Here is a 22,843-nt window from a genome sequence, read left to right as displayed (position 1 = left end):
TCACATCAAAATGCGCAACTTTAAATAAATATAGACAACACGTTCTACTTGATTAAATATACTTTTTAATAAATGTTTTCTCCTACAACATCAGAGTGCAGCGCCACATTAAATATGCACTACAATGACAATAGTTTAAAGCGATTTGAAGCATGTTTTATTTTGGGGGGGGGGGCAGAGCTTTGTGACGTCAAATTTGAGGGGGGGGGTCTGACTTTTTGTGACGCCGTGTGACGAGGGGGGGGGGGCGGTCAAAAATCGTCCAAAATCGCGTGACGTCATTTATGGACGGCCCCTGACCAGCAACCACATGGAGACGCGTATCGATTGGCTGAAAGCATCTGCACGCGTGGAGGACCACAGAACTTGGGGCAATCGTTGACCACCGCTCTCACCGAGAGCGAAGAGCGCCGCGTCACAATTGGTGTGACGTCATGTCCCCCTCCCCGGTTGCCGCAGCGTCGGCCGCATTGGAAACGTTTTAAATGACGTCACGGCAATCGACAAACAACCTTCCGGCACGTGCGCGGCGGTGACGTCACCACATTCCTCCTTTGACGCGTTGACGTCATGACCTCTAAAGATGAGGTCGCGCGCTGCGCATGCGCACAACGGCTTGGGCGACAATGGCAGGAACGGCATGCGCAGCGGTGAGCAGCGGGTGTCTATGTGTGTGTGTCTGTGTGTGTCTATGTGTGTGTCTGTGTGTGTGTGTATAGACTCTAGTGTGTGTGTGTCTATGTGTGTGTGTCTGTGTGTAGTGTGTGTGTGTCTATGTGTGTGTGTCTGTGTGTGTGTCACTGTGTGTGTCTGTGTGTGTGTGTGTCTATGTGTGTGTGTCTATGTGTGTGTGTCTATGTGTGTGTAGTGTGTCTGTGTGTGTGTGTAGTGTGTGTGTGTCTAGTGTGTGTGTGTGTGTGTCTAGTATGTGTGTGTGTGTGTCTAGTGTGTGTGTCTCTATGTGTGTGTCTAGTGTGTGTCTAGTGTGTGTGTAGTGTGTGTGTGTCTGTGTGTGTGTCTGTGTGTGTAGTGTGTGTGTCTAGTGTGTGTGTCTAGTGTGTGTGTGTGTGTCTATGTGTGTGTGTGTGTGTAGTGTGTGTGTGTCTGTGTGTGTCTAGTGTGTGTGTGTCTAGTGTGTGTCTAGTGTGTGTGTGTGTCTAGTGTGTGTCTGTGTGTGTGTGTGTCTGTGTGTGTGTAGTGTGTGTGTGTAGTGTGTGTGTGTAGTGTGTGTGTCTAGTGTGTGTGTCTAGTGTGTGTGTGTGTGTAGTGTGTGTGTCTAGTGTGTGTGTGTGTGTCTAGTGTGTGTGTGTGTCTAGTGTGTGTGTGTGTGTGTCTAGTTTGTGTGTGTGTCTAGTGTCTGTGTCTAGTGTGTGTGTGTAGTGTGTGTGTGTGTCTAGTGTGTGTGTGTGTCTAGTGTGTGTGTGTAGTGTGTGTGTGTCTAGTGTGTGTGTGTGTGTCTAGTGTGTGTGTGTAGTGTGTGTGTCTAGTGTGTGTGTGTGTCTAGTGTGTGTGTGTGTCTAGTGTCTGTGTCTAGTGTCTGTGTCTAGTGTGTGTGTGTGTCTAGTGTGTGTGTGTGTCTAGTGTGTGTGTGTGTCTAGTGTGTGTGTGTGTCTAGTGTGTGTGTGTGTCTAGTGTGTGTGTGTGTGTCTAGTGTGTGTGTGTAGTGTGTGTGTCTAGTGTGTGTGTGTGTCTAGTGTGTGTGTGTGTGTGTGTCTAGTGTGTGTGTGTAGTGTGTGTGTGTGTGTGTCTAGTGTGTGCGTGTAGTGTGTGTGTGTGTGTCTAGTGTGTGTGTCTAGTGTGTGTGTGTGTCTAGTGTGTGTGTCTAGTGTGTGTGTGTGTGTCTAGTGTGTGTGTGTAGTGTGTGTCTAGTGTGTGTGTGTGTCTAGTGTGTGTGTGTAGTGTGTGTGTCTAGTGTGTGTGTGTGTCTAGTGTGTGTGTGTCTAGTGTGTGTGTGTGTCTAGTGTGTGTGTCTAGTGTGTGTGTGTGTCTAGTGTGTGTGTCTAGTGTGTGTGTGTGTGTCTAGTGTGTGTGTGTAGTGTGTGTCTAGTGTGTGTGTGTGTCTAGTGTGTGTGTGTAGTGTGTGTGTCTAGTGTGTGTGTGTCTAGTGTGTGTGTGTGTCTAGTGTGTGTGTGTGTGTCTGGTGTGTAGAACAAGAAACATCTTAAAGTGACTATGCGCAAACAGAAAAATCCAGGAAAAAACAGCAAAGTCTTCCAGAAAAAAAGCACCGTATATCAACGCTGTGTGCAAAAATCCCAGTGGGATGCAAGTCAAACAATAACAACCATAGGACAATTTAGATGAAAGTCATCAGCCTAACTCTGTACTACAACAAACAAATATGGCGAATCCTAAACGTTCTCGAAATCACCAAAATAAAGCTATGAAAACAACGTAACAGTGATCAATAGGACCAGGCCCTCTCGTTGACTCGGCAATGACCAGGCCCTATAGTCGACTCGGCAACTGACCGGTCCCACTAATGATCCCATTTAATAATAATTTCCGCCACTTCACCAGCTGCCTAGGGGCTGCTCACGTGAAAACAGTGGGGCCCCGTGCTTGTCGGCAACGCGACGGACCACGCCGCGTCTCTCCGTCGGTGACGGTGACTCCGACCCGCGTTGTTGTCGAGTTTGTTCATCGCCGCTGGGCGACTTGAGTCCACGGCCGCTGGCGCCGCGTGGCCATCGGCGGACGGACGGGGTGGCCACCTCCCCCTTCAATGTCAATTCCGCGACGGGAGGTAACCGGGTAGGGGTGGGGGGTGTAACGGGGAGGGGTAACGGAGTAACTTAGAGAGGTATTGGGAGAGGTCAGAATCTGAATATGTATACCGCAGCAACCCGATGAGCTACGAGGCTCTTCTTCTTGGTTCTGTCGGTAAAGTCGCGTAGAAGGGAAATAATAAAATAATAACAATGAAACATCATAAAATAATTCTCACGACGTTTCCGCCACAACGCAAGCAGCCGTCCTCAGGTGAAGAACAGGTCTGTCGGAAAGACAGTGTCTGAATGACAGACCTGTTCTTCACCTGAGGACGGCTGCTTGCGTTGTGGCCGAAACGTCGTGAGAATTATTTTATTTAGTTGTATTTTTATTATTTTATTATTTCCCTTCTACGCGACTTTACCGAAAGAACCAAGAAGAGGAATCCCTGCAGTCACGAAAGCTTTAAATCGAAATTTACGAGGATCTTTTTAACAGATGTTCAGTAAGGTCGGGTAACGGGGGGGGGGGGGGGGAGGTAACAAGGAGAGATGCCGGGGAGGCGTTAACGCGGTTTCCCGTGGCAATAATAGCGCCGTCTCTGTTCCCAATAGCCGGGACGGGGTCAGGGTCACATCAACAACATGTTGATTTGAATATCAACGTCAACCACAACAACCAGCTCCAATCGGCTGCCGGGGGGGGCTGTCACGCGGAACCCACAGCGACCCCCCCCCCCCTCAGTGCCGGAGAATCCTCGTGGCAAAAGTAGCTCCATGTGCTACGGGACCCGCACTTTCAAGGGCCCCCGCGCTAAACGCTTTCAAGCCGTCAATTCCGGTTCAGTGATTCCGCACTTGCTCTATCGCTATAGTACTATACCGCCTTCAACTTTTACGAACGACTGCGTGTTCAAGGTTAGCGATTTGTCGTATTATCTGGCTGTGTAGCAAATGAAAAAATACAATTACTTTACTATGCAAGTTACAAATTTGTGTTTTAATATTTAAGTGTTTTTATTTTATTTCGCGCCCCTTCCTAGCATATGCTACAGGCCCATTCCTAGCTTAATCCTGCCACTGCCTTCCCTCTGGTGGTGCAAGATAATCGAGTTTCCAGCATGGAGCTGGGTGAACAGATCGCTTACTGCAGTTGGCAGGGACCCCCATTGGCTTAATTGAGTTCTCTGGCTTGGCAGGGAGAGCTGGGTTGTTGTAAGAGGCCTGAGTTTGACAGCAGACTATGTGACGGAGACCTCCGATGACAGCGGATGTATCTGAGTGTATGGGCACATGAGTTTGGATGGGATCAGGGTTTAAAACTATTTTTACTTGATCAGGTAAGGCCCACTGAGCCATTACAGCTGGCTGTAATGGCTCAGCGACCTGGCCACAAATGACAAGTGGCTCATCACGTGGGAATTTATTGCGGCCAAAGACTCGCGTTTCTAAATGTGGAGGGAAAAACCGGAGGACCCGGAGAAAAATCCACACGACCACGGGGAGAAAGACGCAAACTTCAAACATAGGCGTCAGGGTCAGGATCGAACCCAAGACCTCCTGCATGCCAGGCGAGGCAGTTGACATCTCGCCACGGCGAATCAGAGGTCGCAACCGGGTACCCGATACCCGTACCCTACCCGATACCCGGCTACCCGTACCCGGCCGGGTTTGAACGGCAGTAGGGAGGACAAGGCGGATGATGCTACGGGGACCCTGGGATGACCGAGAGCTCGTCGAGAGGGAGACCTGAGTTGATGGGGACCCGGGTTTCCACGGGATCTTGGTTTTAACGGTGACCTACGATAACGGAGATGCATCTGTGGCAGTCGTCCGTAACCAGAATAACAAGAAGAGCCATTTTATTCATTAAAAAAACAGCTCGGTATATCGGGAGCCGCCGCTGCACTGTGGCGAACACACGGGATGGCGGTCCCCGACAAATAGTGTCGTCGCGAAGCAGCGGCCCTTAGAGAGCCGCACGCACGCGGCTCCGTAGAGCAGAGGTCGCAAACGGGTTTTGATTCCTTACCCGTACCCGGCCGCACCAGGGTCGCAAACGGGTACCCGTACCCGGCCGTACCCGTACCCTACCCGTACCCGGCCGGGTATCGGGTAGGGTACGGGTACCCGATTGCGACCTCTGGGATGAAGCCATGTTGCAGGCGCGGGTGGGTTGATTCTAGGAACTTGAATTGTGAGAAGAGACAAGACGTTGGGAAATGAGTGACAAACGGTGACTCACCAGTGACTCACGGCCTACCTGTACCCATACCCGGCCGCACCAGGGTCGCAAACAGCTACTCGTACCCGTACGTACCTGGCCGGGTATCGGGTAGCCGGGTATCGGGTAGGTTACGGGTATCGGGGGGTACCCGGTTGCGACCTCTGCCGTAGACGCACGTCTTGTGGTGGAGCCGAGGCTCGGGAGGCCTGGGAATGACAGGGCGACCTCGGCTGATGGGGAGCCCCCGGGCGTGAGCGGTGGGCCGCGGCTCGGTGACCCTGAGAGCCGACGCGCGTCTCAAGGACAGCGGACGCGTCCTTGAGGAGGACGCGCGCGCGTCTGTGTGTCTGTGCGTCTGTGTGTCTGTGCGTCTGTGTGTCTGTGTGTCTGTGCGTCGGTGCGTGTGTGTGGCCGCTATTATTAGCCGGCTTCCGCGCAACAGACTCCCTCGCGTGCCCGCGCTAAGGGTAATGATGTAGCTGCTCACCCCGAGCCCTCTGTGTCCTGAGAGTGGCGTTGTCTTCGTGCTGTTCGCCTTTTGGCGTACTCTGGTCTCGCGCCGTTTGAGACGAGGCTCTAAAGAAAGCTGTCTCTGGTGTGGACCAATCGGTTTCAAAGGCGACGCATCATCTACTCTCAGAGCGTGGTTTTTGTTTGGCAAGTTTACCACAAGTGCTGTGTGGTTAATGCAGTCACGTGATTCCTTGCAAAAGGTTTCAGTTTTGTTTTTTTACATCGTAACACAAACTGTTTTATTGCCACAAAGGGTAAAAAAGGGATGGTGTGTTTGTCGTGTCTGTGTGTGTGTGTGTGCCTTCATATATGCGTGTGTATTGGGCGCGGTGGTGTAGCGGTTCACACGCCGTGCTACGAACCTGACCATCCGAGTTTGATTCCCGCTCGCGGCCACCAACACCAGTGGCGATATTCTAAACCGGTCCTAGGCCCCCACTAGGTCGACTCGGCCACAAATGAAGTACCCGGTGCGATGCGAAAATATCGCCACTCGGGAGACAAAGGCGGCCGGGCACGGTCCTTGCCACGCCACCCCCTCGTGTGCATTGCAAGTCGGGTAAAGGCTATATGGGGGATCTTTGCCTTTGTGTGCGTCGCTCAGATCTCACGGCTACTGAGGGGTGCCCAGCAGCGAGCAGGGGCGGCACCCGTCCGCTGGCAACATGCGTCCAGCAAGGTGAGCAGCTCGCTCTGCCCTCACCCCACCACTCGCCACTTGCTCCCCACGGCGCCCCGACACTCGCAACCTCCCTCTCTAGCACGCACCACCGTCACCTGACACTCACCACCGTCACCTGACACGCACCACCGTCACCTGATACTCACCACCGTCACCTGACACGCACCACCGTCACCTGACACTCACCACCGTCACCTGACACGCACCACCGTCACCTGACACGCACCACCGTCACCTGACACGCACCACCGTCACCTGACACGCACCACCGTCACCTGACACGCACCACCGTCACCTGACACGCACCACCGTCACCTGACACGCACCACCGTCACCTGACACGCACCACCGTCACCTGACACGCACCACCGTCACCTGACACGCACCACCGTCACCTGACACGCACCACCGTCACCTGACACGCACCACCGTCACCTGACACGCACCACCGTCACCTGACACGCACCACCGTCACCTGACACTCGCTGTCACTCCCCACCCGCCCCCCTGACCCTCGAACCGGGTCCCCACAGGTGCCGCTCAGCACCGTCACGCTCATCCCGGGCGACGGCATCGGCCCCGAGATCTCCGCCGCCGTCGTCAAGATCTTCGACGCCGCTAGGGTACGGGGTCGCGCCGCGGGGTCGCGCCGCGGGGCCGCTGAGGGGTCGCCGAGGGGTCGCTGAGGGGTCGCTGCGGGGTCGCTGCGAGGTCGCTGCGAGGTCGCATCGCGGGGTCACTGCGGGGTCACCGCGGGGTCATGGCCCCGGAGTGGTGGAGCGACGCGGCCGTTGCTACAGACCAATACCGATTGTAGTCATCGATTGCACGTGGTATTAGTGCCGTCGGTCTTATGTCGCTGCAGGGCGATCTTCGCGCAGGAAGGCGCCGCTGTGTTTCACAGACACGGCCTGCGGTGGTTTCACAGTCGGGGGTTGGGGGGGGGGTGATGAGGATGTGGTGTGATTTTTCAAATTTGGCAAATTTGCACCGCGACACCCGGCACCCGATGGCCCCCGCTCGTGATGCTCACCGCGCTCCTCGCCGCTCTCTCCGCCGGCAGGCGCCGATCCAGTGGGAGGAGCGCAACGTGACGGCCATCCTCAGCTCGTCGGGCAAGTGGGTCATCCCCCCGGAGGCCAAGGAGTCGATGGATCGCAACAAGATGGGGCTGAAGGGTGAGAGAGCGACCCCCCCGCCCTGCGTGCACAGCGGACACTGTGCGGCACGTCGTTGTTGTTTTTATCGTTGCAAAATTCGATTTCGCAAATCGGCGGAGAGCGGATCCGGCGCGAGAGATGCAGTGATGCGCTAACGACGCGCCGCCGCAGGGCCTCTGAAGACGCCGGTGGCCGCGGGCCACCCGTCCATGAACCTGCTGCTGCGCAAGACCTTCGACCTGTACGCCAACGTGCGCCCGTGCGTGTCCATCGAGGGCTTCCGCACGCCCTACAACGACGTGGACCTGGTGACGATCCGCGAGAACACGGAGGGCGAGTACAGCGGCATCGAGCACGTGGTGCGGCCTGCCTCCCACGCACACACACCGCTCCCCACACACACACACACACACCGCTCCCCACACACACACACCGCTCCCCACACACACACACCGCTCCCCACACACACCGCTCCCCACACACACACCGCTCCCCACACACACTGCTCCCCACACACACCACTCCCCACACACACACACTGCTCCCCACACACACAAACCGCTCCCTACACACACACACCGCTCCCCACACACACTGCTCCCCACACACACCACTCCCCACACACACACACCGCTCCCCACGCACACAAACCGCTCCCCACACACACACACCGCTCCCCACACACACTGCTCCCCACACACACCACTCCCCACACACACACACACTGCTCCCCACACACACCACTCCCCACACACACACACTGCTCCCCACACACACTGCTCCCCACGCACACACCTCTCCCCACACACACACACTGCTCCCCACACACACTGCTCCCCACACACACACCGCTCCCCACACACACACACTGCTCCCCACACACACCGCTCTCCACACACACACCGCTCCCCACACACACACACACCGCTCCCCACACACACACCGCTCCCCACACACACACACACCGCTCCCCACACACACCACTCCCCCCGCACACACCGCTCCCCACACACACACCGCTCACACACCCACACACACACACTGCTCCACGCACACACACACACACACACACACACCGCTCCCCACACACACCGCTCTCCACACACACACACCGCTCCCCACGCACACACACCGCTCCCCACGCACACACACACCGCTCCCCACGCACACCGCTCCCCACGCACACACCGCTCCCCACGCACACACACACCGCTCCCCACACACACACTGCTCCCTGCACACACCGCTCTCCACACACACCACTCCCCACGCACACACACACCGCTCCCCACACACACCGCTCCCCACGCACACCGCTCCCCACACACACCGCTCCCCACGCACACCGCTCCCCACACACACACACCGCTCCCCACACACACACACCGCTCCCGACACACACACCGCTCCACACACACACCGCTCCCCACACACACACCGCTCCCCACACACACCGCTCCCCACACACACACACCACTCCCCCTGCACACACCGCTCCCCACACACACACACCACTCCCCCCGCACACACCGCTCCCCACACACACACACCACTCCCCCCACACACACCGCTCCCCACGCACACACACCGCTCCCCACACACACACTGCTCCCAACACACACACCGCTCCCCACACACACACCGCTCTCCACACACCCACACCGCTCCCCAAGCAAACCGCTCCCCGCACACACACCGCTCCCCACACACACCGCTCCCCACGCACACGCACCGCTCCCCACACACACACCGCTCCCCACACACCCACACCGCTCCCCAAGCAAACCGCTCCCCAAGCAAACCGCTCCCCGCACACACCGCTCCCCACACACACCGCTCCCCACGCACACACACCGCTCCCCACACACACACACCGCTCCCCACACACACCGCTCCCCACACACACTGCTCCCCACACACACCGCTCCCCACACACACACCGCTCCCCACGCACACCGCTCCCCACACACACCGCTCCCCACACACACCGCTCCCCACGCACACACCGCTCCCCACACACACCGCTCCCCACACACACCGCTCCCCACACACACCGCTCCCCACACACACCGCTCCCCACACACACCGCTCCCTACGCACACACACCGCTCCCCACGCACACACACCGCTCCCCACACACACCGCTCCCCACGCACACACACACCGCTCCCCACACACACCGCTCCCCACACACACCGCTCCCCACGCACACACACCGCTCCCCACACACACCGCTCCCCACACACACCGCTCCCCACACACACCGCTCCCCACACACACCGCTCCCCACACACCACTCCCCACACCGCTCCCCACGCAAACCGCTCCCCGCACACACACCGCTCCCCACACACCACTCCCCACACCGCTCCCCACGCAAACCGCTCCCCGCACACACACCGCTCCCCACACACCACTCCCCACACCGCTCCCCACACACACCGCTCCCCACACACCACTCCCCACACACACACCGCTCCCCACACACCACTCCCCACACACACACCGCTCCCCACACACACCGCTCCCCACACACACACCGCTCCCCACACACACACACCGCTCCCCACGCACACACACCGCTCCCCACGCACACACACCGCTCCCCACACACACACACCGCTCCCCACACACACACCGCTCCCCACACACACACACCGCTCCCCACGCACACACACCGCTCCCCACACACCACTCCCCACACCGCTCCCCACGCAAACCGCTCCCCGCACACACACCGCTCCCCACACACCACTCCCCACACACACACCGCTCCCCACACACACCGCTCCCCACACACACACCGCTCCCCACACACACACCGCTCCCCACACACACACACCGCTCCCCACGCACACACACCGCTCCCCACACACACACACACCGCTCCCCACACACACACCGCTCCCCACACACACACCACTCCCCACACACACACACACTGCTCCCCACACACACCACTCCCCACACACACACACTGCTCCCCACACACACTGCTCCCCACGCACACACCTCTCCCCACACACACACACTGCTCCCCACACACACTGCTCCCCACACACACACCGCTCCCCACACACACACACTGCTCCCCACACACACCGCTCTCCACACACACACCGCTCCCCACACACACACACACACCGCTCCCCACACACACACCGCTCCCCACACACACACACACCGCTCCCCACACACACCACTCCCCCCGCACACACCGCTCCCCACACACACACCGCTCACACACCCACACACACACACTGCTCCACGCACACACACACACACACACACCGCTCCCCACACACACCGCTCTCCACACACACACACCGCTCCCCACGCACACACACCGCTCCCCACGCACACACACACCGCTCCCCACGCACACCGCTCCCCACGCACACACCGCTCCCCACGCACACACACACCGCTCCCCACACACACACTGCTCCCTGCACACACCGCTCTCCACACACACCACTCCCCACGCACACACACACCGCTCCCCACACACACCGCTCCCCACGCACACCGCTCCCCACACACACACACCGCTCCCCACACACACACACCGCTCCCGACACACACACCGCTCCACACACACACCGCTCCCCACACACACACCGCTCCCCACACACACCGCTCCCCACACACACACACCACTCCCCCTGCACACACCGCTCCCCACACACACACACCACTCCCCCCGCACACACCGCTCCCCACACACACACACCACTCCCCCCGCACACACCGCTCCCCACGCACACACACCGCTCCCCACACACACACTGCTCCCAACACACACACCGCTCCCCACACACACACCGCTCTCCACACACCCACACCGCTCCCCAAGCAAACCGCTCCCCGCACACACACCGCTCCCCACACACACCGCTCCCCACGCACACGCACCGCTCCCCACACACACACCGCTCCCCACACACCCACACCGCTCCCCAAGCAAACCGCTCCCCAAGCAAACCGCTCCCCGCACACACCGCTCCCCACACACACCGCTCCCCACGCACACACACCGCTCCCCACACACACACACCGCTCCCCACACACACCGCTCCCCACACACACTGCTCCCCACACACACCGCTCCCCACGCACACCGCTCCCCACACACACCGCTCCCCACACACACCGCTCCCCACGCACACACCGCTCCCCACACACACCGCTCCCCACACACACCGCTCCCCACACACACCGCTCCCCACACACACCGCTCCCTACGCACACACACCGCTCCCCACGCACACACACCGCTCCCCACACACACCGCTCCCCACGCACACACACACCGCTCCCCACACACACCGCTCCCCACACACACCGCTCCCCACGCACACACACCGCTCCCCACACACACCGCTCCCCACACACACCGCTCCCCACACACACCGCTCCCCACACACCACTCCCCACACCGCTCCCCACGCAAACCGCTCCCCGCACACACACCGCTCCCCACACACCACTCCCCACACCGCTCCCCACGCAAACCGCTCCCCGTACACACACCGCTCCCCACACACCACTCCCCACACCGCTCCCCACACACACCGCTCCCCACACACCACTCCCCACACACACACCGCTCCCCACACACCACTCCCCACACACACACCGCTCCCCACACACACCGCTCCCCACACACACACCGCTCCCCACACACACACACCGCTCCCCACGCACACACACCGCTCCCCACGCACACACACCGCTCCCCACGCACACACACCGCTCCCCACACACACACCGCTCCCCACACACACACACCGCTCCCCACGCACACACACCGCTCCCCACACACCACTCCCCACACCGCTCCCCACGCAAACCGCTCCCCGCACACACACCGCTCCCCACACACCACTCCCCACACACACACCGCTCCCCACACACACCGCTCCCCACACACACACCGCTCCCCACACACACACCGCTCCCCACACACACACCGCTCCCCACGCACACACACCGCTCCCCACACACACACACACCGCTCCCCACACACACACCGCTCCCCACACACACACCGCTCCCCACACACACACACACCGCTCCCCACACACACACCGCTCCCCACACACACACCGCTCCCCACACACACACACACCGCTCCCCACACACACACACCGCTCCCCACACACACACACACCGCTCCCCGCACACCGCTCCCCACACACACACACACCGCTCCCCACACACACACTGCTCCCCACACACACACCGCTCCCCACACACACACACACCGCTCCCCACACACACACCGCTCCCCACACACACACCGCTCCCCACACACACACACACCGCTCCCCACACACACACACACCGCTCCCCACACACACACACCGCTCCCCACACACACACACATCGCTCCCCACACGCCGCTCCACGCACACACCGCTCCCCACGCACACCACTCCCCACGCACACACCACTCCCCACGCACACCACTCCCCACACACACACCCCGCTCCCCCCGCACACACACCGCTCCCCACGCACACCGCTCCCCGCACACACCGCTCCCCGCACGCACCATGTCGCACCGCCACTACACGCCGACTCGTGCAACAACACGCCAACGTGTACCCCACCAGGCCGTGTGCGGCTAGCGCCGCCGTGCTGCGTGCTGCGTGCTGCGTGCTGCGTGCTACGTGCTGCGTGCTGCGTGCTGCGTGCGTGGTGCTGCGTGCTGCGTGCTGCGTGCTGCGTGCTGCGTGCGTGGTGCTGCGTGCTGCGTGATGCGTGCTGCGTGATGCGTGCTGCGTGATGCGTGCTGCGTGCTGCGTGATGCGTGCTGCGTGCTGCGTGCTGCGTGCTGCGTGCTGCGTGCCTGGTGCTGCGTGCTGCGTGCTGCGTGCTGCGTGATGCGTGCTGCGTGATGCGTGCCTGGTGCTGCGTGCTGCGTGCTGCGTGCTGCGTGCTGCGTGCTGCGTGCGTGGTGCTGCGTGCTGCGTGCGTGGTGCTGCGTGCTGCGTGATGCGTGCTGCGTGATGCGTGCCTGGTGCTGCGTGCTGCGTGCTGCGTGCTGCGTGCGTGCTGCGTGCGTGCTGCGTGCGTGCGTGGTGCTGCGTGCTGCGTGCGTGGTGCTGCGTGCTGCGTGCTGCGTGCGTGGTGCTGCGTGCTGCGTGCTGCGTGCGTGCTGCGTGCGTGCGTGCGTGGTGCTGCGTGCTGCGTGCGTGGTGCTGCGTGCTGCGTGCGTGGTGCTGCGTGCTGCTTGCTGCGTGCTGCGTGCTGCGTGCGTGGTGCTGCGTGCGTGGTGCTGCGTGCTGCGTGCTGCGTGCGTGGTGCTGCGTGCGTGGTGCTGCGTGCTGCGTGCGTGGTGCTGCGTGCGTGGTGCTGCGTGCTGCGTGCTGCGTGCTGCGTGCTGCGTGCTGCGTGCGTGGTGCTGCGTGCGTGGTGCTGCGTGCTGCATGCTGCGTGCTGCGTGCTGCGTGTGTGGTGCTGGCCACCCACCCCCCTCGTGCGCCGCGCTAACGGCCTCCGCAGGCGCTCCCCACTAACGGCGCTCGCGCCGGCCGTCTGCGCGGGCTAAGGCGGGGGGGGGTCTTTTGTCCTTGCGCGCTCAGATCGTGGACGGCGTGGTGCAGAGCATCAAGCTGATCACGGAGCAGGCGAGCCGGCGCGTGGCGGAGTTCGCGTTTGAGTACGCGCGCAGCAACAAGCGGCACACCGTCACCGCCGTTCACAAGGCCAACATCATGTGAGCGCCGCGGCCGCGGCCAACCCCCGCTCCCCTTCCCCGAGCGAAGTGTGCCACGATCTGTCGAGAGTGGCGTGAGATGAGGGAGGAGAGGTAGGAGAGTGTGTGAGTGGAGGGGAGTGGAGTGAGATGAGAGGGGAGAGGTGGGAGAGAGTGTGTGAGTGGAGGGGAGTGGAGTGAGATGAGAGGGGGGAGGTGGGAGAGCGTGTGAGTGGAGGGGAGTGGAGTGAGATGAGAGGGAGAGGTGGGAGAGCGTGTGGGGTGGAGGGGAGTGGAGTGAGATGAGAGGGGGGAGGTGGGAGAGCGTGTGGGGTGGAGGGGAGTGGAGTGAGATGAGAGGGGAGAGGTGGGAGAGCGTGTGGGGTGGAGGGGAGTGGAGTGAGATGAGAGGGGAGAGGTAGGAGAGCGTGTGGGGTGGAGGGGAGTGGAGTGAGATGAGAGGGGAGAGGTGGGAGAGCGCGTGGGGTGGAGGGGAGTGGGGTGAGATGAGAGGGGAGAGGTAGGAGAGCGTGTGGGTGGAGGGGAGTGGAGTGAGATGAGGGGGGAGAGGTGGGAAGCGTGTTGGGTGGAGGGGAGTGGAGTGAGATGAGGGGGAGAGGTGGGAGAGTGCGTGGGGTGGAGGGGAGTGGAGTGAGATGAGAGGGGAGAGGTGGGAGAGCGTGTGGGGTGGAGGGGAGTGGAGTGAGATGAGGGGGAGAGGTGGGAGAGTGCGTGGGGTGGAGGGGAGTGGAGTGAGATGAGAGGGGAGAGGTGGGAGAGCGTGTGGGGTGGAGGGGAGTGGAGTGAGATGAGAGGGGAGAGGTGGGAGAGCGTGTGGGGTGGAGGGGAGTGGAGTGAGATGAGAGGGGAGAGGCGGGAGAGCGTGTGGGGTGGAGGGGAGTGGAGTGAGATGAGAGGGGGGAGGTGGGAGAGCGTGTGGGGTGGAGGGGAGTGGAGTGAGATGAGAGGGGAGAGGTGGGAGAGCGTGTGGGGTGGAGGGGAGTGGAGTGAGATGAGAGGGGAGAGGCGGGAGAGCGTGTGGGGTGGAGGGGAGTGGAGTGAGATGAGAGGGGGGAGGTGGGAGAGCGTGTGGGGTGGAGGGGAGTGGAGTGAGATGAGAGGAGAGAGGTGGGAGAGCGTGTGGGGTGGAGGGGAGTGGAGTGAGATGAGAGGGGAGAGGTAGGAGAGCGTGTGGGGTGGAGGGGAGTGGGGTGAGATGAGAGGGGAGAGGTAGGAGAGCGTGTGGGTGGAGGGGAGTGGAGTGAGATGAGAGGGGAGAGGTGGGAGAGCGTGTGGGGTGGAGGGGAGTGGAGTGAGATGAGAGGGGAGAGGTGGGAGAGCGTGTGGGGTGGAGGGGAGTGGAGTGAGATGAGAGGGGAGAGGTGGGAGAGCGCGTGGGGTGGTGGGGAGTGGGGTGAGATGAGAGGGGAGAGGTGGGAGAGCGTGTGGGGTGGAGGGGTGTGGAGTGAGATGAGAGGGGAGAGGTGGGAGAGCGTGTGGGGTGGAGGGGAGTGGAGTGAGATGAGAGGGGAGAGGTGGGAGAGCGCGTGGGGTGGAGGGGAGTGGGGTGAGATGAGAGGGGAGAGGTGGGAGAGCGTGTGGGGTGGAGGGGAGTGGAGTGAGATGAGAGGGGAGAGGTGGGAGAGCGTGTGGGGTGGAGGGGAGTGGAGTGAGATGAGAGGGGAGAGGTGGGAGAGCGCGTGGGGTGGAGGGGAGTGGGGTGAGATGAGAGGGGAGAGGTGGGAGACCGTGTGGGTGGAGGGGAGTGGAGTGAGATGAGAGGGGAGCGAGGTAGGAGAGTGCGTGGGTTGAGTGAACTTGCGGCTTTGCTTCAGGCAGAGTGCCGTTGTCCGTACGGTGACGCTGCGGACGTGCGACCCCACCGCGTGACCCCACCGCGTGATCCCACCGCGTGACCCCACCGCGTGACCCCACCGCGTGACCCCACCGCGTGACCCCACCGCGTGACCCCACCGCGTGACCCCACCGCGTGACCCCGGGCCCGTTGCCGTCCGTGCGTCTGCGTGCAGGCGCTTGTCGGACGGCCTCTTCCTGAAGAAGTGTCGCGAGGTTGCCGAGACCTTCAAGGACATCAAGTTCACGGAGATGTACCTGGATACTGTGTGCCTCAACGTGAGTAGTGGGGCGGGGTGGTCTGTGTGTACTCTTCCCCCTAGTCTGCGTGGGTTTACTCCGGGGTCCCTGGCTCCTTCCCACAGCTAAACCCACACACCCCGTGGAACTGCTATCGGCCAAACCACAGTGCTGAAAGAATTGACCTGCAAATCGCTGAATTGGCATCGCACAGAGCAGCAGCAGCAGCAGCAGCAGCGTCGTCCCCCGCTGCGAAAACTTGGCAGGACCCTCCTAAAAAAAGAGTCTTGAGACTCGGCGGTGATTTCTTGGGTAAACAAGTGGAACAATAACAACATCAACAACAGCAGCAACAACAATAATAACGTACAGCACATGAACTTGCCATGTGCCGTCCGCTGCTGGGGCGGTTGTAACCGGCGTGCTGCGTTGGCCGTCCACAGATGGTGCAGGACCCCACGCACTTCGACGTGCTGGTCATGCCCAACCTGTACGGGGACATCCTGAGGTGGGCGCACTGAGCCACGGCACACCACGCCGTAGCACACCACGCGATGCCTCGGTGCATCGCACAGCGCCGTGTGGCACTACGCTACATCGCACCACCCACTGTAACACACTGTGCCGTGTCCCCACCATGTCCCCCCACCCACGTGGTTGTGAGTGCCACCCACTGACCCCCCCCCCCGCCCCCGCCGCCCCCGCCGTTGCAGTGACCTGTGCGCGGGTCTCATCGGGGGCCTCGGGGTCACTCCCAGCGGCAACATCGGCACCAACGGCGTTGCCATCTTCGAGTCGGTGAGTGTGGGGCCATCCGTACGGCCGCCGCCACCGCACCACCACACCGTGTGTGTGTATGCTGAACTTCTTTTGCACTGCACGTGGCAGACCGTGGTAATCGTGCGTGCGGGCGCTAATCACCACTACAACACCACCACACCACCACACCACCACCACCGGTAATTAACGACGATAATCAACGACGTCGATAATAACGATCGCCTCCGCCCGCAGGTGCACGGCACGGCACCCGACATCGCCGGCAAGGACCTGGCGAACCCCACGGCGCTGCTCCTGAGCGCCGTGATGATGCTGCGCCACATGGGCCACACGGGCTACGCCCAGCGCATCGAGGCGGCCTGCTACGGCACCATCAAGGACGGCAAGGTACGGCGGCGATGGCGCCGGGTCGCGCTCGGCAAGCCTGCCCCCCCCCCCCCCCCCCCCCCCCGCAGAAGGCCTCGCCTCTTGTTGTGCACCTGATGATAGTGATGGTACCGCGTCAGTTTCACACGCAAGGGGAGGCTTCCGCGAGCAACGTGACGGTTGATCATCGATTATACAGGTCGGAACAACAGTTCCACACTGCCCACCAGGGATGATTTGTCTGTCATGCATAGCCACGCCCTCGATTTGTATTTCATAGAGCGCTTCGGGCGGGCTCAGCATCACGTAACACGCCGCCCCACGCGGCTTGCGCCGCGTGACACGGATCGCACGAATGCGCTGTCCAACCAAGTTCCTACCTGCCCACTCCGAAGGAACGTGTTCATCCGGCGGTCCCAGGCCGATCCGGTGAAACCGGCAAAGCCGCTCCAAAAGGCTGTGACTGGTCCGGCGATTGCCACGATGTGCATGACAAAAAAAGTAGCTGTGCTTGATTTCGGTGTTAAATATTACATGCGGTACATTACGCACTGCATCCAACAGCTTAAACAATTAAACCACTGCAGGTGGATATGTACATGACCCCATGTAGAGTGTTCGAGATTGGAGTGGTAAGTACAGTACGGTAAATACGGTAACATTTTTAAAGTAGGATATTTATTTTTTGTCTTTGTATATTTATTTATGACAATTTCATTTAGTAAATAAATGGTAAATAAAAAACACTTATAACAGCACCTTAAGAACATAATCTCACACAAAAATGTGCAAAAATAAGCTATTTTAAATCACGATTGAGTAGTGATTATCCGGCGTTTTAAAAAATCTGCCGCTACCCCCGAAGCCGCTGGATAATCTGATCTCCTGTCCCATGATAACAATCGATGATCTCCTGCATTCACAATCAAGGGGTTTTTGTTGGGTCAGATCGTATAAATGTGTCGTTAACCCACCGCCACTCGACACAGCCGACTCCGAAGCTTTGTCACGTAAGCAGAACCTGCCAATCGGTGACTACTTCAGCACTAACCGCGTGTGTACATAGTACAGGTTTTTTTTTTCCGATCGCTTAAATATATAAATGTCAATCTTGATTTGAAGCTTTCGTGACTGCAGGAATCCATACTCTTTGGTTCTTTCGGTAAAGTCACGTAGAGTAGAAAAATAAAATAAAATATTTTATTTTATAAAATAAAATATTTTATTTTAAAAATAAATACTCTTTCGTTATTTCGGTAAAGTCACGTAGGTAGAAAATAAAATATTTTATTTTATAAAAATAAAATATTTTATTTTAAAATAAATACACTTTGGTTCTTTCGGTAAAGTCACGTAGAGTAGAAAAATAAAATAAAATATTTTATTTTATAAAATAAAATATTTTATTTTAAAATAAATACTCTTTGGTTCTTTCGGTAAAGTCACGTAGGTAGAAAATAAAATATTTTATTTTATAAAAATAAAATATTTTATTTTAAAATAAATACACTTTGGTTCTTTCGGTAAAGCCACGTGGGTAGAAAATGAAATATTTTATTTTATAAAATAAAATATTTTATTTTAAAATAAATACACTTTGGTTCTTTCGGTAAAGTCACGTAGGTAGAAAATAAAATATTTTATTTTATAAAATAAAATATTTTATTTTAAAATAAATACACTTTGGTTCTTTCGGTAAAGTCACGTAGGTAGAAAATAAAATATTTTATTTTATAAAATAAAATATTTTATTTTAAAATAAATACACTTTGGTTCTTTCGGTAAAGTCACGTAGGTAGAAAATAAAATATTTTATTTTATAAAAATAAAATATTTTATTTTAAAATAAATACACTTTGGTTCTTTCGGTAAAGCCACGTGGGTAGAAAATGAAATAAAACAAAAATAAAATAAATCACGACGTTTCGATCGCAACCCAAGTGGGTCGTCCTCGGCCGGAAAAAATCGAATCCAGCAGTAGAACTGCCGAACTAAAATGTGTCGTTAATCCCCCCACCACCCGACACAGCCAACGAGTAAGGGTTGTCACGTAAACAGAACGTGGCCAATTCGTCACTAGTACAGCACTAGTGTATAGTAGTGTATAATAGTGTAGTGTATAGTCGTGTAGTGTATAGTAGTGTAGTGTATAGTGTAGTGTATAGTGTAGTTTACTAGTACAGCACTAGTGTAGTGTATAGTGTAGTGAATAGTGTACTATACTAGTACAGCACTAGTGTATAGTGTAGTGTATAGTTGTGTAGTGTATAGTGTAGTGAATAGTGTACTATACTAGTACAGCACTAGTGTATAGTGTAGTGTATAGTAGTGTAGTGTATAGTGTACTATACTAGTACAGCACTAACCGGTTGTGTTGGAGAGCCAAGCCACAACATTTACCATCTGAGTACGACGTTTCGCCAGTAATTACAACCAGCTTCATCAGGCGACATGAAACATTTAAGGAAGGAGAGCAACATGAGAGGGGGAGAGGGAGGAGAGTGAGATGAGAGGGTGAGAGGGAGGAGAGGGAGATGAGAGGGAGGGTGAGAGGTAGGAGAGCGAGATGAGAGGGGGAGAGGGAGGAGAGTGAGATGAGAGGGTGAGAGGGAGGAGAGTGAGATGAGAGAGTGAGAGGGAGGAGAGTGAGATGAGAGGGAGATTTAGATGAGAGGGTGAGAGGTAGCAAGAGGCAACTCCCCCAAAGGAAGTGCTCTCTCGATTCCGTTGATCTGTAAAACCCGGCCTGGTTTGCGGAAGGATCGGACGTATCCGCACCGTTTCCCCTCTCACGCCCCTCGCCGCGTGTCCCGTGCCCCGTGTCCCAGGTGCTCACGGGAGACCTGGGAGGGAAGGCAAAGTGCTCCGAGTTCACGGCCGAGATCTGCAGCCGCGTCAAGGACACGGAGTGACGTCGGCCTCGTCGCCGCCGCCGCCGCGTTCCCACCGCCCGGGCTGCCCCTTCCTTCATCGCTGCGGCCAGCACGCGCGTGGAGGGCCCCGAGTTTCCTGCATGCCCCATGGTTACTGACAAGGCCCCATGGTTACTGACAAGGCCGCCGCCGCCAAAGCCGAGGAGAGCTGGCCTGGGCTGCGGTCGCGGCGGTGGTCCTAGGTGGTTGATAATCGTCTAATACTGTCTGCATTTCCGGCAATTGTTCATTTTCGCGCAACACACGTGCACACACATGCACACACGTGCACACGCACGCACACGCACGCACACGTACGCACACGTACGCACACATGCGCACACATGCGCACGCATTCACACGTACAGACGCACGCACTCCGAACAGGTGCTCGTCCGTCACGTTTCAGGCCGCCGTAAAGGTGGCCGCCACGCGCCGCCATCGTCGTCGTCGTCTTCGTCTTAAGCAAACTTCCGTTCCGCAGGGGCCACGCTGCTTGCCTGACGCCGTCCTTCCTTCCACGCCAATTCCAGAGCCGTTTGGACTTCTGGTCCTTTCCGTTTCAAACGCCGCGCAGCTTTTCAACGACGTCCGTGCGACGTCGGAATTGTTCGTGTCTGAAACGCACAATCCGCGTGCCGTGTCGCGCCGGGGTCCAGAGGGAGAGAGAGGCCCCGGGGGGCCTTTGCCGTGTCTGTCCGCGAGGTCGGGGCCCCCCCCCCACACTCCCGTGGGCACGGAGGCCGCGTCGCGTGAGACGCGTCGCGTCGCGTGGGTGCTCGTAGGTGGCGCGACGCAGCTTGGTGATGTTGCCAAACTCCGCAAGTTTCGTCTTTGTCGGCGCCGCTGGTGCTGCCGATGGTGGTGATGGTGGTGGTGGTGATGGTGGTGATGGTGGAGCGGCCTGGACCAGAGCCATCAGCCCCAGCCGCCCCCCCCCACCGCCCCCCACCACTACTGCCCCCCACTACTCCCCACCCCCCACCACTACTCCCCCCCCCCCCACCTCCCCCCCACCCCCACCGTGCCATCGCCTTAATCTGCAAGGGGATAAACGTCACTCGCCCCTTCCCGTAACGAGACCTCAGTTCCATTTCATTTCCGCCGCCAATCATTCCACTCCTCATCTGCCTCCTCCGCCGTGCTGTGACTAAAACACGGGGGGCGAGCCAAGTTTATCCCGGGATTAAGGAGGGAACCTCAACCCAACAACAAAAGGGCACTTTTGTGACATAAAGATGGAATCCCCCCCCAATAGCCTTGAGCACACTGTCTGGGGCAAGTGCTCCCAGCGAGCGAGCGCCTACGAAGTCCGGCACTGTGGCACACGACGAGGTGGGGTGGCCAACAACACCGAGTGCTGGTTTGAGGCCGAGTCGACCTAGGGGAGGGCCCAGGACCGATTCAAACATTCGCCGCTGTGAGCAATGGTGACAGCCTCCTCCTCGAGTGGTCCGTGCAGTGCCAGGCCTTGACTCCCCTGACTCCCTCCCCTCCCAAGTCGTTCCACAGCATTTCTCTCACTCCATCTCTTGGCCGACGTCCCTTACGCCGGTTCAGCTTCCTCCCTAACTCCCCCCCCCCCCACCTCTTGAGAATGTTTCCCGAAGGCGTGTGCGTGGTTACCCCCCCCCCCCCCTAACGTATTGAAAAATCTGTTTATATACAGGGCGCTTCAACAAAAATGTTAACACTTCTGAGAATTTGCAACGACACTACGTTGAATGTGCCCCCTCCGTACTCTGGAGACCACCTGGAGAAGATTCCAGGCCACGTGTTGGAAACCCTTTCGACTCATTTGTTATCACGTTCTCTTTCTATTTAAAAACGATAGGCCCATATAAGTGTTCACATTTGTTTGAAGCACCCAGTGTGTATATACACACACGTGTATATGCTTTTTGGGTGGGTAGGGAGGGGATGGAGCTCATTTTAAATGGAACTCTGCGACGATGATGATGAAGAGTCCACTTGCGACTCCGCCGAACCCACTGATCCGGCGGACGGGGTGAGAGCTTGTACGCACCGATTGTTGATCGTGGCCGACCGGCGCGGCTCCCCACCCATTGTCGTTTGCTGCCGCTGCTAAACGTAATAAGCACATAATAAAGAATCACGCGCGCTTCCCGCCTGCGTGTCCGTACGTGCGAGGAGGGCGACCCGGGTACCCGGTTGGGTCACGGCCGTTGCCCGGATCGAGGGAAGGAACGTGCACGCGGTTCCAGGAGAACGAGAAGAAGCTGGTGCCCGGTCGGCACGTGGAGCGAAACGTCGGACCTCATTGCCCAACCTTAAACGACGTGGGGGGAGCTGTACGGTGGAACAAGGTTGGCCCCCCCCTTACCTCCCTGTCATCCCCTTCACCTGTAGAGCTTTCTCAACGCCCCAACGTGAAAGTGCGGTTAGAGCAGCTGCCGATTTTATCTCGACCGGTTCTGCCTGCTTTGTTTTCAAAGCTTTTCAGCCGCGGTTGAAAGTTTCGATTTAAAGCTTTCGTGACTGCAGGGATTCGTCTTCTTGGTTCTTTCGGTAAAGTCACGTAGAAGGGAAATAATAAAATAAGAAGACGTTTGAAAGTGTTTACACAGCAGCAAAAACACTGTCAACTTGTAACGATATTGCCACACGGCACAGGATTTGCTCGCTCTCAACGAGAAAGCGTCCACAGACAGCAGTCACGTGATGGGCCGGCACC

At 58.3% G+C, this 22,843-nt stretch overlaps 1 protein-coding gene across 1 annotated transcript; it reads left to right on the top strand.

Moving 5' to 3' along the window:
- The first annotated feature begins 577 nt into the window (after positions 1–577).
- Positions 578–22,270, top strand: LOC144950762 (isocitrate dehydrogenase [NAD] subunit alpha, mitochondrial-like). Its single transcript, XM_078880839.1, has 11 exons — positions 578–650; positions 6,056–6,130; positions 6,667–6,756; positions 7,197–7,311; positions 7,465–7,652; positions 13,884–14,017; positions 16,027–16,129; positions 16,534–16,598; positions 16,804–16,888; positions 17,105–17,257; positions 20,065–22,270. Exons 1-11 carry the CDS (start codon positions 603–605, stop codon positions 20,146–20,148), a joined length of 1,140 nt encoding a protein of 379 aa, XP_078736965.1. The 5' UTR covers positions 578–602; the 3' UTR covers positions 20,149–22,270.
- The last annotated feature ends 573 nt before the right edge of the window (positions 22,271–22,843 follow it).

Source organism: Lampetra fluviatilis, chromosome 59 (genome assembly GCF_964198595.1).
Source record: "Lampetra fluviatilis chromosome 59, kcLamFluv1.1, whole genome shotgun sequence".
Classification (NCBI taxonomy): domain Eukaryota; kingdom Metazoa; phylum Chordata; class Hyperoartia; order Petromyzontiformes; family Petromyzontidae; genus Lampetra; species Lampetra fluviatilis.
Note: the sequence above shows the minus strand (reverse complement) of the source record. Positions and strands in the feature narration are given on the sequence as shown.